The sequence below is a fragment of the Aythya marila genome, assembly GCF_965140915.1.
Source record: "Aythya marila genome assembly, chromosome: 10".
Lineage (NCBI taxonomy): Eukaryota > Metazoa > Chordata > Aves > Anseriformes > Anatidae > Aythya > Aythya marila.
This window is the reverse complement of record NC_139051.1, coordinates 5,035,234-5,053,961: the sequence shown is the minus strand read 5'-3', so window position 1 is coordinate 5,053,961 and position 18,728 is coordinate 5,035,234. Positions and strand designations below refer to the sequence as shown.

The 18,728-nt window shown below is 41.1% G+C and overlaps 1 protein-coding gene across 8 annotated transcripts in view; it reads left to right on the top strand.

Annotated features, from left to right (window-relative positions):
* Positions 1-18,728, top strand: part of MITF (melanocyte inducing transcription factor) — a 96,297-nt gene that overhangs the window by 71,122 nt on the left and 6,447 nt on the right. For 5 of the 8 annotated variants that reach the window (XM_082768018.1, XM_082768022.1, XM_082768021.1 and 2 more), the window contains exons 3-9: positions 5,991-6,218; positions 7,325-7,408; positions 8,866-8,961; positions 12,992-13,109; positions 15,517-15,591; positions 16,682-16,757; positions 18,363-18,510. In XM_082768018.1, coding sequence (XP_082624144.1) covers positions 5,991-6,218; positions 7,325-7,408; positions 8,866-8,961; positions 12,992-13,109; positions 15,517-15,591; positions 16,682-16,757; positions 18,363-18,510 — 825 coding nt within the window. The remainder of the gene's footprint in view (positions 1-5,990; positions 6,219-7,324; positions 7,409-8,865; positions 8,962-12,991; positions 13,110-15,516; positions 15,592-16,681; positions 16,758-18,362; positions 18,511-18,728) is intronic. The other 3 variants (XM_082768019.1, XM_082768025.1, XM_082768020.1) reach the window with 3 other exon arrangements.

Below are 18,728 nucleotides of genomic sequence, written 5' to 3'. Positions count from 1 at the left end.
CTTTCTTCCTGGGCTTTCTGGTCAGTGTTGTTCTAGTCACTGCCCCTGGATTATGGACTAAAAGAGAGGGAGCAAATATGCTCTAGCAAAGATGGAGAGAAGGGGAGAACAACAGCCAGAGAAGTTATGAAATAGGTATATCTGTTTCTGAATTCCCAGTTACCCTTGGGAATGATACGTACTGCAACCCAATCAACTTCTTTTTGATTATATTTCAAGTGAGGTAATTGTTTCATCCTGGAGGACTGAAAAGGTTTCAGAAAGCAAGAGCACTGAACTTATAATGTGAAGCTACTTCAGACCACAGATGTCCTTAAGGGGAAAAATGTGATGTCAGTGCTTAACGTTTGAATGCTGCATGTGGGAAAATGTCTTTGAGAATGAGTTAAACCATTGTCTTCCTGGATATTTAAATTTCTCTGATTGGGATACTGTGAGGGTTCTTCCTGGCATTGCAGTGAAACCCATGATCAATATTTTAATGAAATAATTGGAATTATTGGAATTATATGTGGTGTTTCGGATTTCTAGGCATAATAGGTCGGTCTGTGATGAATACTGTTTGCAGAATATTGAATTTGGATTAGAAAGCCTAGGGAGAATAAAGGCTTTTAAGGCTGGGTAATAATGATAACTCACACTACAAGAATCCCTCTTGAATGGTTATTTATGTTTAAGACTAATTTGCCAGCTGCTCAAAATCAAGTTAACAATGTATATGTGCTTTGACAGTAAAATGCAGTCATCTTGATATAAGAGGCAGTAATTGATTGTCTTTCCTTTTAGTTGTTCTCAGACTTTACTCCATGTGAAATGATAAACACCTGTTTGTACAGGTTTTTGACTTCATTCAAGGACCTAGAAAACAACTTGCTGCTAATCCCTGAAAGTGATGGGTTGAAGCAGCTTTAAAAACAAGACTAGCTGTGAAGGCCTGGGCTAGCATACTGAGCTGGCTTTCTGGTGCAGGGAACCTAACTGAAGCCAGCAAAGTAGCTCTTGCAAAACATGGCACTGGATGTGGTTTTATATAATTTTTCATTGGGTACCATTAATTGTTAAACGACGCAGAATTTTAACCTTTCTTAAAAATCCCATGACATTTAGCTGTCTAAGCAACAAAAAGTTCTATTGAACTGAGAAAACTGACCGAAAAGTATTTTATTTGTAATTATAAACTGTAAGTCCTAAGGCAGTTTACTTGAAACAAATGGTCTTTTTAATTAAAAAAAAAAAAATAATTAAAAAAAAAAAAAATGTGGGGGTGAGGGGAAAAATTCTTCCTCCCACTTTGGTTAGCTGTCCTCTCTAAATCTTCGGTATGTTCCTGTGCCCAAGCCTGTCTCTGCATAAATGAAGCATTAAGTGTTTTGGCTGTGCTTTCACAGAAAGGTTCAGTGGTGTTTTTTGATGAGAATAATCTTCTGTGTGATTCAGGCAACTCAAATGTGCTCCTTCCCTGCCTGTGGGGTTCCAGAGCTGTCGGCATCATGATAGGTTATCAGGAGACTCTTGCAGATGTACCACCACAGTTGAGGACTGGGGCCTCTTTAGCTTTGCTGGCCAACTCCTTGTTTGGAGGGTTAATAATCCGCTTTTTCCTCAGAAGTGGGTGCTGTATCCTCTTGGAGGATACATTCCTATCAAATTGGAGGAGGAAACCAGGGGAAGCTGTTCTGACCAGCAGGGCCTGTGCTCTCGCCATACGCTAGCTCCTGCTTGAAGAACTAGGCCTGACCATGGCCTAGGAGGGAAGCACGGGGCGTTGTGCTGCTGGGCCTCGGTGCAGGCACAGCTCGGTGTGTGCCCCACCACTAGGAGTGGTGGAGGTGTGATATCTGCCTGAACCATGTGGAGATGCCTTCCATCCTGTGGGATCTGCTGGCTTTGTGGCACTGCTGTGAGAAGCTGAAATACCACTGTTACAGGCCCCCTCGTTCTGAGATTAATCATTAATTCTTTTAGTCAAACACAGAAGTACGTTGGATCAGCTACAGACTGAGAGGAAATGTTCTCTCACCAAATCTCCCCTTTGCATCATTTCAGAGCAATTTAATGACAGAAAAGGCAGTTCTATGTTCTGCAGTTCACTACTGGACTTGTGTGAGAAGGTGACATGGCCCTGGAGAACTGCGTACAACTAGCAGAAAATGACCACAGTTCTTCTGATAGTTTTCTCTGTAAAAGCAATAGTCTTCTCTGCTGCTAATTTGAAGTCCAGACACCTGACAGCAAATGCATTTCCTAAGAGCCAGTTGTTACCAGTGTATAACAAGATTAAAAAAAAAAAAGTTTGTTCAAAATACTTCCACAAGACTGTGTCTTTGTTTCTGAACCAAAGTGACTGTGGTGACTGTGTGGTGTGTTAGGAATTAAACCAGCTAGGTTACAATTTGTCTTTGCAGTTCTGCTGCATGTAAATCTTCAGTGCTGTCTGTCTAGCAGTTATGTTCCCTGTGAAGAGGAGGAATTCCCTTCACCCCCAAATAGCAGAAAATAGCCTCTGGACTCTTGGTGAAGTCTGTTGCCCTGTGCCAAAGAGAACACGCTTGTCAGTAAGGTTAAAAAGATCAGAGAATAGTTACACTTCTGTAATTGGTAGAAATCTGATATAAGAGAACTGAAATAACTTCGGAGGCAGAGGTAGGAAAGGTTGATGCAATTCTTGAGAGGGCTCTGCAGGGCTGTTAGGCAGTAAAAGCCTAACACAGAAGCTAAATGCCCATCCTTACTTCCTAGTTTCTGACAAAAAGTCCTGTCAGAATTGCCAGTTGCCTGCCAAATACGTTCCAGCTGAAGTAAAAACGCTGCATTTTCACGCTCTTGTTGCTCTTCTTCTGTCTACTTAGACACAGGATTTTATTTGTCATGCTATTAGTAAATGATACCCTAATGTCTGCTGGAATTTAAAAGGAGCTGTGTTCTTTCTAAAACTGAATTTCACATCTTTTTTCTTGCCTTCCCTGCAACAAAGGCCGGCACAGCCTATTAAAAAAAAAAAAAGTATTATGGAGTAGCAAAATAAGACAAAAAAAATAGCAGTAGGATGTTTTGTTTTCTAGTGTTTGTTTAGCCAACAAGATTCTGATGTCATGTAGGCAGCAGCATGTGTTTCAAAACTTTCTGTGTCATGGAGTCAGTTTGGGGTATTAGTACCTCTGTAAATTGTGATGATACTTGCACATTTTGCAAGCTCTCGTATCATCAGCCTGCAGGTTCAGACAATAGGGCCGGGAGTCCTTACAGGCAAACGGCAGACAAATACATCAGCACGGATCTGTTCCATCAGGCAGTGTGCAGGATCCCAGCTTTGCCTTTCATTGTAAGCTTTGTTACTGCTGATTTACTCTTTAGCCATTTCTAATACAGAAGTCTTGATGCCTGACCTTAGCAGTGAGAAGGAAGAGGCCAAGGCGTGCGTGTATGTGCTGGGTGAAGCAGGGACCTGTACGCAGGCACAGTGCAGAGCACTTGTGCAGCAAGCCTGGGGAGCAGTTTTGTGCCAGTGGAGATGTGGATCCTGGAATTTTGCTTGTCCCTCTCCTGGGAGCATGGATCTGTGGTTGATGTGGTTGATGCAGGGAGGAGGCTTAGTTCTGTCCCTCGTTCTGGCTGAGGGAGCACAAGTGGTTTTTGATGCTGGGGAAGGAAAAGGACTGTGCGAATACTGTAAGATGAGTAAGGCTTGTTTTTAAAATAATGTACTCTAAGATAAGGGTTACAAAAGTGAACTTATTTAATGATAACTTCATCTACTTGGAAGATGAAAATTTAAGTGAAAAATAGGTTTATCTGGGTAGCAGAACTCTTACCACCGGTGATATGAAAATCAATAACACTGCTTGGGACTCGCAAAGCAAGCGCTGCACTTAGCGTAGCAGGCTGCCGGACTGTGTTGGGACTTGGTGCAACAAATCAGGTTAAGCTGTCTTAACACCCTATCTGAAGTATGTTTCTCTGTGCAGCAGACTTTGGAAAACAGCACAAGTAGAGCAACTTCAGATGCATGTGCTTCAGCACAACACTTCCGTCAAGCAATTGAGTAGCAAGGATAAGAAAGGCCTGGGAGGTGTAGGGACTGCGTGCAGTAATGGTGTTGGGTGGACAGAGGTATATTTGCAGTGTGCTTTAGCCTGTTGTCAACCCTTCCTACACTGGAAGCCTTGCTGCTGAAAGCTGGGACAGACTGAATGGGCACAAAGGAGGCTGAAGAAGCAGCACAGCTCCTTGAAATCCCGAAAACCTCCCTGTGGAGCTGCAGGTCCTGGGTGCAGCTGGTGCCCGGAGCAGCGGGTGCCGAGGGCAGGGCCATGGGCTGCTGTGGCTCCCTGCTGCGCCAGGGCTGCATAGCTCCGTGGGCTCATCCAGCGCCCCACGGCTGGTGGATGTGCGTTGGGCTCATAGGGCATTCGTTCAGTTATTTCTTCCTCCGTACTTAAAAACTTTTAACCTTACTGCTAAAGAAAAATACCATTGTCTATCAGTATGACTGGAACGAAAGATGAATAGCGAGTTAGCCTTGAGCAAACTGTCAATCTGACTTTGATAGGCCATCACTTAAAAGGTCCTTTTATGTTTATGAAAAAGCATGACGTCAAAGCCAGGGAAAAAATACCAATACTTAGGGCTAAACTTGCACAGCCCCTGTGTGAACTGTTTGTTTCTCTACATGCGTAGCTAATTAGCGGAGGTTACTATAAGTCTGAGCAGTGGCGTTCCAGTTTCTGCTGCTGGTTTGGGGCAGCTTGTTTATGGTGCTTCCATATGTGAATCGCTCAGACTGGAGTAGCATAAAGCAAAGGATATTGCAGTCACTTCTCTCACAACCTATAAGTATTATGCTGGAAATGCTTGAGTATAATCATTATCAGGTGAGTTATTTGCAGACTTATTTTAAAAGCTCTTGCTAAGAAGGCTTACAGTGGACGGAAAATCCTTTTCCTCTTTTATCTAGTTTGCTTTAATTTCTTCCACAGAAATGAGTGGGGAACGTGCACGGTCAGTTGTAATGGTAATAGAAGTCACTTTGCTAGAACTGTTCAAAACCAACAAACTTTTCAGAGTATTATTTTACTTGTTTGTTTTCTACCTTTTGATCAAGATATTAGTGATCAAAGAAAGGTGATGGCGTTTCCAAGATATGGTGATGTTTTTTCCATTAAAAACACAAAAGGCTTTTCTTCTCGTGCTTATTTAGAGTGAAAGAGAATAGCTTGGCATGCTTTTTTCATATTTTATATGTGAAAATATTTCTAAGTGCTGGAAAGTTTATCTTAAATACAAAAATGGCTGCTGCTGAGGACAGTGATTGATCTGACCGGAGACGCTGCTTTTCTTGCATCTTCTTTGTGTAACGTATTTTTTAAACATGCTGTCTTACTTGTAGGTGACTTAGGCCATATATCTGAGTTATAAATCATCTGGAGACAAAAAATGGCACATTACTTTTTTTTTTTAACAACGTATTTGATATTTTAAAAAGCGAAAGAAAAACCAACAACAAATAATTAAATCTGTCCCTTACTTGAAATCTGATAGAGGATAGCGGTTGATACTATTTAGCTTTTATTAGGAGCTATTGACAAGTAAAACGAGTCCTGCTGTGGCACTTATTTCTCCATATTTTGGTGAAAATTAAACATTGTGTTGCTGAAGGTCTGAACAGAGAAGTACCTGTTGCAGAGTGTCTGTGTGAACTGGAAAACTGGAGCATTGATTTTTAAGTGGGAAATCTCACCATGTGGAAGAGAAGTGGAACTCGTTGCTTTCCTGTTAATAAGTCAGTTATTGGAACATTCTCTCAGGAACTCATTCCTTGCCACTGAACGTGAATTAGTGAAGCCCTGTTGAGTTCCTTGGAGCCGCACGGGTTTGTAACTTTGACTCAAATGCTTAGCTGGTCTGTGTCACAAATGTATATAGCTCAGATCGATGCCACACGTAATGACGTTGTAAAACAATAAAGCCCTTTCCTAACTCCTGTCACACAGGTGCAGACTCACCTTGAGAACCCAACCAAGTACCATATCCAGCAAGCCCAGCGGCAGCAGGTAAAGCAGTACCTCTCTACCACTCTAGCAAATAAACACGCCAACCAAGCCCTGAGCTTGCCATGTCCAAACCAGCCCGGTGATCATGTCATGCCGCCTGGAACTGGAAGCAGCGCGCCCAACAGCCCGATGGCCATGCTTACGCTTAACTCCAACTGTGAAAAAGAGGTAATACATGCTTGTTGTGCATACTCTTCAGTGAAACAGAATTGCATTCTGCTTTCTTTCCGTTTCAAACCATATTTGCTAATTACGATGTTACGTTTATCTTCTTTTCTGAACTGCTCACTTAGAAAATGCAATTAATGCTTCTTTGCCTGCCTGATGAATATGTATTTGTATAAAACATTAGGGCAAGAAACAAACAAAAAAAAACCCTCTGTCATGTAATTTCCTTTTTTGAACTATTTTAGCTAGTTTATGCTTATTAAAACTTCTATTTTTTTTTTTTTTTTTGCTTGCTTGATGCACGCAGTGAATAGTTGACCTTTGGAGAATACAAAGCAGTTTTGTTAGCTGTAGCTTTCTGGAATAATGTTATTTATGGCCCATTCAGTGTAGAAAGAGCAAAGAGCATAACAAAAATAACTGAAAAACAACAGACTTTTTTTTTTAAATATTTTAGGGTTTTAGAAATATTTGGACTAAAATTTGAGCAAGTCTCTTGCTTAGTTTCAACACCAGATTATCTGAGCTAGTATATCCTAAAATGTTTCCAATTTGCTGTTTCTGCGCTGCAGATTTGAGGCTTCTATGCCTAGAAGTCGTTCACAATCTTGTCTTAAACCTTTGCTGGCAAAAACTTCGTTGGCTGTTGTATGTGCTGAGGTGCAAAATAAAGGTTATTTGAAAGACATTAGCAAGTAAAAGAATCATGTCAATATTTTAGCGACTTGGCAAACGAGAGAGAATTATAGAGCTCCCTTTGTTCCTCATCCTTCCTCTGAGCCTTTGTGCCAGAATTTTAATACAGATGCACTCTGTGAGGAAAAATTTATCCAACTCCAAAAACAGTTATTTAAAAATGGCTTTTACACATGCAAGAGGAATTACTTGTGCTCCATAGTTTTAAACTAAGTGAAAATCCAAGTTCCATCCTATCATCTCACTTGTACCACAGTTTTTTTCTCAAGTTATTTACAGCTTCACTTTGCTGTGTCATCAGGCACATGTGTGCATGACACTGTTTCAATCGTGCTCTTTTTGGGACTGAGACTGTGCCATGAACTCAGATCCATGCTTTGCTTTTTTTTTTTTCCTTTTTATTTCTGCAGGGATTTTATAAATTTGAAGAGCAAAGCAGGGTTGAGAGTGAGTGCCCGGCTCTGAATACACACTCACGAGCATCATGCATGCAGGTACTGGATGACACAGGAGTTGGAGCACTGAACACCTTTCCAATGAGAATGTTTCTTTGAACTTATGCTAAATAGTAAACTTGACCAGTAATGTATTTAACAAGTTGAATGTAAAATGTATTTAAGAAATGAAACAACATAACCCCCACTTACATTACAAATCTGCCATGTCCTTGCATATTACCATTGATATCAAGTGCATTAAAACATCTAGAAAAGTGTTAACCCTTTTCAGAACTGTAACAAGAACTCTAACACTATAGCAGAAGAACATTATCAAGGGTGTTTTAGAATCTCACTTCAGGAAGTCGTTTTTAAAGCAGTTTTTCCCCCAAGCTGCATGTATGTGTTGCTGCTGAGATAGTTTCTAAGAGCCCATTTCTACGCAGATCACACCTGCACTTAAGGGGGAGGTAGAGAGAGAAGGCTTTAATCCATCCATGGTAATTTTGTCCTCAGTAGTCATTTTTTAAATTATTTGTATTTTTTATTATTATTATTTTGATCAGACTGCATTTTATTTTAGTAACAAGACTTCAGATATGGGCTGTAACTATTGTTTCCTTTCTTGCCCTCACTTTCAGCCAGTGTAATTCATTCTGATCATACTTTATTGCGCTGATACGAAAATCCCCTAAACTACTCTTTGCACTATCAATTTTACATTTTTTTTGAAATTATTATTATTTTTAATTAGCGTTACTTAAGCTTATTTTTTTATAGTGATCCAAAAAGAAATAGGTGCAAGCTGCAGGTCAGCTCAGAGCATCTAAGCGGTGCTTTGGAGGACTGTCTTCCACCTGACCATGTAGGAACTTATGGAGGAACCCTCCAGCCCAGCCCCAAAAACTGTTTGCACCACCTAGAATCATCACTGAGCTACTCTTGGGTGGTGCTTCCTGGGAGGGAATATTAGGAAATAAACCAGGTTCCCCCGTTGAGGGAGGGCAGCCTTTCAGCAGCAAGTCTTCTCCTCCCCCCTGCAGATGCCAGGGCTCAGGCATTACAGCCTGTAAGTCACTTTTTGTCCCACACCTGCATGATCGAGGTGGAAGGTGGGCAGGCAGTGCTGGAGCCCTGTGTTTGGAGATGAGAAGGTGGCGGGGCCGGTGCAGAACCAGGGAGAGGGTTCCACATCCTTAGTGAGGCGTGTTGTACGGGCACCAATATCCTCTGCTGTTCCTGGGAGGAACAGCTGTCCGTGGGCAGGTAACTGCTGATGGGAGGTGTGAAACAGATCATGAAGCCTCAAGCTTTGTTGTGGTCTGACAGCCCTAGCTGGATAGGGAGAGTTATGTCAGGGGGATTGGATTTGGAGTATGGCAGAATTGCACAGACCTCTGCTTTGGCCCGTACTGCAGAGAACCAGTGTGTTGCTGAAGTGCTTTGTTAGACCTTTGTTCCTTCTTGGTTTTGATAACTGTTCTATTTTTTATTGTTCACCTTTACTATTGCAGATGGACGATGTGATCGATGACATAATTAGTCTAGAATCAAGCTACAATGAAGAAATCCTTGGCTTGATGGACCCGGCCCTGCAGATGGCAAACACGGTACAATGCTCCCTTCCTTTTGCTTTCCCCATTAAGCCTTATCACTGCTCCTCAAGTGAATGTGCAACTGGAGTGTCACTTTTTTTTTTTTCTCTGAGCAGTTAAGCAGTTAGTGCACTATCTGTGGAGAATAATGAGCTTTTCTTTGAAGATCTATGATCTTAAGGTATACAATTGCAGTGAAGAATGTGAGTTCAAAAATGCAAGCTAGAGTCAGGTTGAGGGAATACATAGGACAATTTTGCTTTTTTTTTAATTCAAACTCAGGTTAGTCAGTGGGAAGATTATAGCAGAGGAGTGAATTGAACTAACAGAAGTAAGCTTATACGCACTGATATTAATGGGTATATTAATGGGCATCAAGCTCGGCTTTGGAAACCTAGAGGGAATCTTTGGCACCCCAGGTTCCCATCTTATTATTTGCAAATAAGAAACTGTAAGCCACATTTAAGTGTTAGCATCCCTGCCCAAAGCTGCTCTAATTTAACTGTGAAGCTCTAATATCGTATATTTAGTTTAGTCTGATAGCAAATGGAGATAAGTCCCAAGTTAGATGACAACAACGATGGTACAAAATTAGAAAAAAAGGAAGGAAAAAAAAGCAACCCCTCAAAGCAAACCAGAGGTGAAAGAATAAAGCTTAAAACTGAATGGGGAGAAGGGCGCCCAGGAAGTCTGGGACAAAGGACAAGAATGCTGAGATGGGAAAGTTGGTGAGCAAGGGAAGGCACGCATTACCTCCAAGTTGCCACTTCTGTTTGCTGGTTCACATTGCTGCGAGCATTAACATAATCGTACTTCTGGCATAATCTTATTTTGATCTTTTGTGGAGGGTAGCTCTAGTGAATTTTTTGCCTTAGGCTTAAGTGCTGTTAGATCTGGCTGAGTAGATGTCTGCCAGTGCTGGCGTCTCGTTCTTTTTTATCTAGTGCCAAAATTTACAGCTTACCACTTAGCATCGATTTTTGTAGCATAGGTTTACATTTGCTGACAGTACTTGTCTGATGTCATGTAACCGAGTCTGGCTCCCACAGATTCCCACAGCCCTCTTGGAGGCACAGTGCATGCTGCAGAAAACAGCCCACCAACCTCCCCCCTTAGATAGTGCCCTTGGAGCAGTCTACTAATACTGTTAAACTGCTCGATGCAAGAAGCATGTTTCAGCCTCTGAATTAACCTGGTACCAGTCGTGAAGTGATGGAAAACAAGACACGTTCCTCAACAATTGGTTTGGAGAAAAACGAGCCTGCCATAACAAACACTTTTCATTTGGAATGAGATTTAGCTCTGAAAACACAGAGTATTTTACTAATAAGGAATTGATGTCTGTAGACTGAGCTAAGTAGAGCTGGGAAAAAAAAATAAAGAGAGGAAATGGTTTCTAAAGAGACGCAACCTATAAATAGCTGTGCTGAGGCTACAACAAAGGCTGCTATTTTTCTGTAACCAACAAAGAATGAAAGGACCAGTTTGTTACGTTTGGTAACAGTACTTAATTGATAAACAAAATCAGAGATTTGAGTGTAGAACAAGCGGAGGGGTGTTTCTAAGTACCTCCTAATTGAAAAGGGCTCATTGCAATACAGGGCCTATGGACATGTTTGTAAACTTTGGTACTGGGTCACAAGTTAACCAGCTTTGCTGCTGTGCTGGAAGGTGTCAGAATGGAAGCTGAACCCCAGCAGTAGAAGAGTCTTATTGCAGGGACTGCCCCTGAGCATGCCCTTGTAGGTAAAGGGAGCAGCACAGCACCTTCTGGGAAACAGAATCCTCGGTGATACACACTGATCCTGAATGGCCTGAATGTGAGTGCTCATTTTATTAGAGCCCATCATATTCCATGATAGGAAATCTCGTGAACAAAAACACACCTTTCTGTTTCAAGGAAGGAAACAAACCAGGCCTGGCATAAGCCGCTCTTAATTTACTTTTAGAGAGAGTTAAGGTGAATTAATTTCTTGGGGATGATCTGAAAGATGCTGTATTAAATGTCTTAGCTAAAATCGGCGAACAGCCTTAAGGAAACATTAAAATTTGTTTCTGTATTTTAAAAAGATAATCAGATATGCAAATTCCTCCCTTCATCTTTCTTTAGTTAGTGATGCATCAGCATTGCTTGCGCTTTGTTGCCCAGCTCTCAGGTGGGTTCTTCTGGTGCAAGCCATTCCTGCAGGACTCGGTGTGCACAGTCAGCAGCCCCTGCCCTTTTGTGGTGATTGCTGCACTGTTCCTTACGGAACCTTACATGGAAATCCAACATGATGTTGACATCTGTGGACAGGGAGGTGGAATCCCAATCCACAATCCTTTCGTAACACGCAGGGTTTATCTTGCAATAATGAAAGCAGCTTGGTGACCTCGACTGTTCTCCATGCTTTGTTACAACCTAGCTGCTTTACCCAGGATTTGAGATGCCAGTTCCTGGTATCTTTTTATTTTTCCTCTGAAATTCCTAGTTAGATTTCACATGTCTGGTTCTGAACTTCAAGTCCCAGGCCTACAAACAAGTCCTTTGTGCTCTCACCATACTTGGGAGCATGAATAGAAAGAGCACGTCCAAGTCAGAAGGTTGTGTGACGCCACTGCTGCTCCTGTGTCACGGATGCGTCGAGGGGCCAAAAGATCTGAGGGTCGGCTTTGTAGAGCAGTGAGATAATGGTCTCAGTGACATTAATGTGGGTGTGTTGCAACTAGGATCACACTCTGTGGAGGACAGCTGGGAACTAAAACATTTATTTTTTTTTTAATATATATTTTTATATGAAATTCAGAAGCGAAGTGGTGTTCAGGAAATTGTAGGACTAGATTTGCTGAGAATTGAGGTTGTTTTTCCTCTGTCACTTGAAGACCAAGTCAGAGGACCTCCTTTTTTTGTTGGCCTCTGTCAGTTCAGAAGTCTCCTGTCAAATCTCAGCATGGCGTCTAGGTGGTGGCACTTCAAGATGTGCATTATCAGCTTCGTTTCTTATGGTAGCTCTAAGTAGCAGAGAAATTTTCTCCTGTCTCAGTCTGGCAAGGACTGTCAGTAGGAGTTTAATAGCCTGTGCTGTGACTCACGCCATTGTATTCCCCAGCGTTATTTACGTGGGTGTGAAGTTAATGGTCTAATCTCTGCAGGATCAGTGTCTTGGAGGGACTGGTTTTCTTTGCAGCAAAGATAAGAAATGTTGCTACTCAGATAAGGTATCAAAGTACTTTATACCTGTCTTCTCAAAACCTAGTTTGAAAACAAAGAATAGGCAGGTAAAATAATCCACTCAGGATACACGGGAATTTCTTTAAATTTACGTTGTGATGTTAAGGGCTAGCTTTGCTAAGTCTTGTTGGAATACTACTCTATTTCCTTATGAATCTCTTTGCTTAAACATACCTAAAGAAGAATAACAGAATGAATGAGTAATTGAGGACATGTATGTCAAAACAGTCTTCCTCCAACCGGTGCATATTTTTGTTACGCAATGTGAAAAACAAGTTAAACTCATGAAAACGTTCTCTCTGTAACTAGCCTTCAAATCACATGAAAAATGTGATTGATGAATACAGTGTCCTCTTTCAAGCTTGTAATGATTTGCTCAGAACTTTAACTCATGTGTTATTGGAAAAATGGGGGCATCCTCCATGAGTCTTCTGTAGGCACTTTCAGATTTTTTGCTTGGAATTGCTGAGGGTGCAGATCTTAGCTTTCAGCGGAGCAATTGTGAGGAACAATACAGCAGTACTTGTCAGTGTGCATTACCTCTTCTTTCTTCATTTTTTTCAACTTAAATGGAGCTGTGCTTCCTTGCATTTCAAAAAAATAATAATAAAGTATTGTCTGCACCTTTCTGAGAAGAGAGGATGGAACTTAACCAGTGTAGGTGGTTTATTCCTCATGCCCATGCATATGCATAATTTTTGCTGACCTTACTGCAAGCTCTGTTTGCACGTGGAAAAGAGCACAGACTTCTTAGCAGGTGATAACTCATTTGTTCTGTACAAAGTTTTTCATGAGGCAAACCAACTGATCTTTCTCCTTCCTTGTCTTTTCTAGTTGCCTGTGTCTGGGAATTTGATTGACCTTTATGGCAACCAAAGCATGCCGCCTCCAGGACTAAACATCAGCAACTCGTGTCCAGCTAATCTTCCTAATATAAAAAGGGAGCTCACAGGTAAATACATCTAAAATACTACTTCAGAGCTATGGTGTAATTGCTTTGAATTCAGGTGATACTGGACATAATTTCTGTTACAATTTCTTTTTAAAAAAATGATGAATTGTTACTTTTTGCAGTCTTTTTTTTTTTTTTATTATTTATATGTATTAGCTGGCAATACAGCTGTATTTGCATGCGTCCATTCACTGTGACAAATTAAGGCAAAGTCCATGGGATACATACACAAAGCAAAGGTGTCCGCAGATGAACAAATGGAGATCCATTCTAGAACCAGTGACAAAATCATATTAATACGCAGAAATTATTGCTCTTAAGCCCAACTGAGAGTCATGCTGTGTGCTGACCTGGTAGAGGTGTAGTTTATTTCTTGTCTCTCTTCTTTCTGTTGTGAAAACTCACAGGCTGACTCAGTGGCAAAGCAGGTTCTGGACAGGAATTAGTTTAAGTAGAGCAGTTTTAATAGCCCAGGAGTGAGCTTCTCTGGAGGAAATGCCACGTCTCTGAGCTGGTGGATATTTGCATTTTGTATGAGTGCGCAGAATTTGAGCTCTGCGCCAAAGGAAGATACACAAAGTGCAAAATGACTAGTGGCTGCTAGAGAAAGAAAAACTTCAACAGCATGTAGAACTATGTTAAGAGGAGGGTGGGAGGTGATGAGATCTACTCAGGGTCCTACATTACAGACAGCTTCATTGCCTCAGTTACAGAAAGCTACAAGTGGCTGTAGGCTGCAAGCTAAACACTCAACTTGCCATGTGTCTAGGCTGATGGATTCACTTTAGGTGATTGTGTAAGACATTGGGCAAAGAAGGCAGAAAGAGGGGAAATTAGTGAATGAAGTGGTCTTACAGAAGTCCTCAGTGTGTCAAAATAGACATTTAGCTTAGTTGAGATCTATGTGCTACCTTCACGTGTATAAACAAGCAATTTAGTTATCTGCTACCATAGATTAAGAGAAAAAGCGTTTTGCATTTAACTTGTCCTAAGTTTAGGAATTAAACTGAAATTTAACAGCAGTCACCTTGATGTTGATCTGGCCAAGCCTTTGACTATCACAAACGGTGACTTTTAATATCGGTATGTTATCATAGACAGAACTCCAGGAAAGGCTTCCTCTTGTCACAGAAGTTTTATTTAGAGGCTGGAGTTTAATCTCTGAACGTAGAAATGTAGAAAAGCTTTTGGTTCTCTATTTCTTGATATTTCTGTTGGAACTAGGTTGAAGAGAGTTTAGTTTTTAACAAATGCTAGACTTAAATATTGCTTTCTACTTTATAAATATCGAAATGATAAAGAACTAAGAAAAATCAAGTCTGTTTCCTAGCATCTGATGCTGATGGTAGTTGTGAGTTGTCAGCTGTAGTTACTGAAGCATTTAATGGGAATCCTGCTCAGCTGGGAGTGCAGTTTCAATCACTTTTGGCCTTACAAACCTCATATCTGTTTCATAATGCAATGTCAGACTAAGCACAGATTTTATTAAGACATGGAATAATCTTTCAAGCTTTTTTGGGAGGGATCCTTTGGGAGCCTAGTATTACGAAGGTTATGCCTTATTACACTGCACGTAATGCTGGGGTAACTTCCCGTACTCCAAGGGAAACAAACCCTCATCACCAGTTACTGTGGCTTGAATGGGACATAATCCATATTCCATAAAAAGAAAATAATACAGAAAATAAAATTGTTTGAGTGAAGGGTTTTCTTCCCAAGCTTAGTTATGTGTTTGCCTGAACTATTATGTGCTCAAGTCTGAGTAATAAATGTGTGGACCAAAGTTAAGAACAGTTGTGATCTGAGATTTGCCAATAAAGGTGTTGATTTTTTTAAAACTTTTTTGATATAATGGGAACAATTAATATAGCTGGAAAACACAGCATTTTTAGTAGGTCACTTAAGTCGTACCTTGAGTGCCATGGTGATGTGCACATGTTGCCACAAAAGGACATAGTCTCAATTCCAGCAAGCGGAGCTGCTGACTCCTGGCTGCTTCACATCCTGTGCAGGTAGCAATGCAGTAAGCATGTTGTTCCTCTGGTTCAGCCTCTGTGTGGTACATAAGCATGTTGTCTGCATGTGTACGTAGGAGCAGGTATGTTGGATTTCAGCAATTTGTTGTCCTCAAATACCTTGCTGAATCAGGGCCTCCGTGGGAAACGTTCTCATCACAGAAGTCAGCATAGGAAGTGTGGGAACAAAAGCTCTGCAGGTACAGGGGTAAAGCTGAATACCAGCTCTGGATTTCAGTAAACACAGTGTATGCGACAGGCCCTTCTCACTTTACAGAAAGGCTGTAATGATTTGTTTGCCAGTTGCTGATCAGGCTTCCTTCACAAAAGTTTCACAAACTGAAATGTTGTTTGAATTACTTTAATTCTAATTACCTCATTCACATGCACAGCATGTATTTTTCCTACAGAGTCAGAAGCAAGAGCATTGGCTAAGGAGAGGCAAAAGAAAGACAATCACAACTTGAGTAAGTTTGGTTCTTTGCTTTTTACACCAATTTTAATAATGATCATAGTTGTTCTTGAGTGTTGGAATGTGAGCATTTTAAATCTGAATAAGCCACTCTGTGTAATACTGGTTCATTATGTTATGCCCATAGATCAAATGCCCCTGATACTCCTGAAGTGCGTACTTAAATCTACTCTTCAATTTTAAACCGTTTTCCAAAAAAGTGAAATGGTCTGGGTGGTCTAATTCCAAGTAATGATCTGTTTATCTGGACTTCTTGGAAGTATGCACTCAGACGTGGTGTTAACCAGTAAAATTACTGGGAACATCTCATCCAATTGCTTTCAACAAATTCCCCTTGTGATTTTTTGCTTTTTAAAAACAGAACAAAAGCACTACAATTTAAGGTAGGCAGTTAGCTTATGACTTTAAACACCAGTGCACATCCTCACTGTGACAATTTTATAAATTCCAGTTTGAAGGGAGCACTCATTTCTGAGTTTAGAAAAGGAAAATAAAACAATGAGCATCTCATGACTTAAGTATCAAAAGACAACTTAAGAGTCTTTTGTATTAATAGAAAAAAAAGGTGCTCTTTTATGCCTTGGGCTATTCAGAAGCCTTTTCGGTAAGCTTTTGTAATAACATGAAAAGCTAATGCAAGAAAGTTGATCTTTAGGTTCGATTATTTTTATGTACTCTTAAGTGTTGAATCTGAAAGAATACATAAACATGCCTATACTTTTTGTCCCTTCTCCTGCTTTGGGATTTTCCTGGGCAATAAACTTTTGTCTCCAAATTTTTGTGATACTTTCCCCTTGGAAGACAAACGCTTTTCATTATTTTTATTGGAGTCCTGTGCTAACACAGCCATCATATTTTTAGAGTCTCACTTTAGATCTTGCCACTTCAACAGTCCCACATTTTTAAAGCGTAGACACAACTTCTGCCTCTATGTGTAGAAGAGCAAAATAAATTACTATATTGTCACTAGATTTTAAGCTTCAGGCAACAATTTCAAAGGCACTTAAAGAAATCTTTAATTAAAAGCTTTATACTTTGTAATTAAGTGGATATGACTTGTAACATCTGTGCTGTTTTTCCTAAAGTTGAACGAAGAAGAAGATTTAATATTAACGATCGTATAAAAGAACTAGGCACTTTGATACCCAAGTCAAATGACCCGTAAGTATGATGTGCCCAGGGGTCTGTGGAAGGGAGGGTGGTGGTTGTTGTTTTTAAAATAAATCTTAGGGGAGAGAAAATCATAAAATCCTGAGTTTTCTCTTTTGATGTTGGCTTTCTGTGGCAGTAGAAGTGTTTGAAGGTTCTTAATTTGGTTATTTTGTCACAAAATAGTCACAGAACCCTGGCAGCAGCTCAGCATCTTGTTAGGGCCCTGTGCTTTGGCAGCGTTGGGGCTGATGCTGTGAGTGACCGCCGTACCAGCAAGAGAGCTGTCAGGATGTGAACGCATAGTCTAGTCCAGCTGCTCAGCTGACTACATAGCTGCTTGTCTTGCTAAGCGATCCTTTGAATTTATTAGATGTCATAGCTTGGCAAGACAGAACAGACCCTTCTTTTTGTAGAAGTGGAGGGCAGTTCCTCTGGGAAGCCGTCATATTCTCCATCCCTCCAAGAGAGATATGAAAGAAAAAAAGACTGTAGGTCTGTGTCTGTTAAACTGATCATTTGCTGTGTTTGTGGTAATTTCCCAGAAAGGCAGGTTGTAGTTCTTTTTAGGTAATTTCAGTGTTATGGATTTGTCTTGGCATTTATCTAATGCTGCTTCAATAGCAACGAACCCCTCTCTTGCTCTGGAGCTTGGAAATGTCACTTAAATGTGAATCAATGCCCAGTGAGGCTTTGGGGCAGACTTTTTCTTATTTTAACTAATACATACTATTTAGAGAGGCTCTTTAGCTTCCTTTAAGGCAAGGTAATGTTGCACATTTTCAACCGACGGAACAGGTGGATCTTTGGTCTGTACACTGTGCTAAACTTTCTCCTTATTAAAAAAAAAAAAAAAGCACAGGGGAGAAGACAACTCAGGCACCCTTTTGTGCGTTGTAGGAATAATGTGGGAGGGGCAATATGGGAGCCCTGTACCCCCCTCACTGAAGGTCACACCTCGGTTGCAACACAGCATTTATATTTTTAGCAAGAGTTAAGCGTAAAGCATCCAAACACACTGTGCTGGGCTCTGCTCTTCCTGCTGGGACCCCGCTGTGGCACAGTGCCACCATGAGGACTGTTGCTTGTTGCTGCTTGGGAGCTGCACGGCCTCGGGTCTTCCTCCCACAGAAACACCAATTCCTATAAGGTCCTTTATGAATTCGAGTTCCCCTGCAGTCTTTTAATTACCTGCCTGAAATCAGGCATCGCCCAGACAGCAAGTAATATGGTTTGAGTGGTGTCCTGTCGGGTTTTTGTGCAGCCTCGCAGAAGGCAATGAAAGGAGACCTTGGTCTTCAGTCTCTGCAGTGCTTGCAGAAGGCTGGGGCTCATCCCTCTGGCCCAGAGGGCTGTGGGGAGTCCCAAACCACTACTGAGCAGCGCCTGGGCTCTCTCCTTCAGCTGGGACGATGCTCACTGCCTTGCAATAGCAGTGCTCTGGCCCCCTCTAGTGCATTTCAAAAGCCTCCAGCATTCATCAGCTTGGAAGGAATATTGTATTAGCTGGCTGTTAGATAACGTGGGGTGGAATCACAGCTGCTGCTCTGAAGGTACTGGCTGCAGCATGAAGTCCCCACGGGAGCCTTAACCTCTCCTTTTGTGTTGATTTCGAAGGGATATGCGCTGGAATAAGGGAACTATTCTGAAAGCATCAGTGGACTACATTCGTAAGCTTCAAAGAGAACAGCAACGCACAAAGGAACTTGAGAACAGGCAGAAGAAATTGGAACATGCCAACAGGCATCTGCTGCTCAGAATACAGGTTTGTGGATACTTAACCTGCAAATGCTCTTGATGTTGTAGTGTGTGGCTGCAAACAGATGCAACTGAAGGTCCTTCATAAGGATTTGGGTTAGGTGGAACCACTGTTTTAATTAATAGTGACCCGTACTGAGATGCCTGCAGAATTTTTCCAGAATTATCAGGATCCATTAGTTAAAGTAAATAAAATCACACCAAAAAATAACCAGATAAAATAAT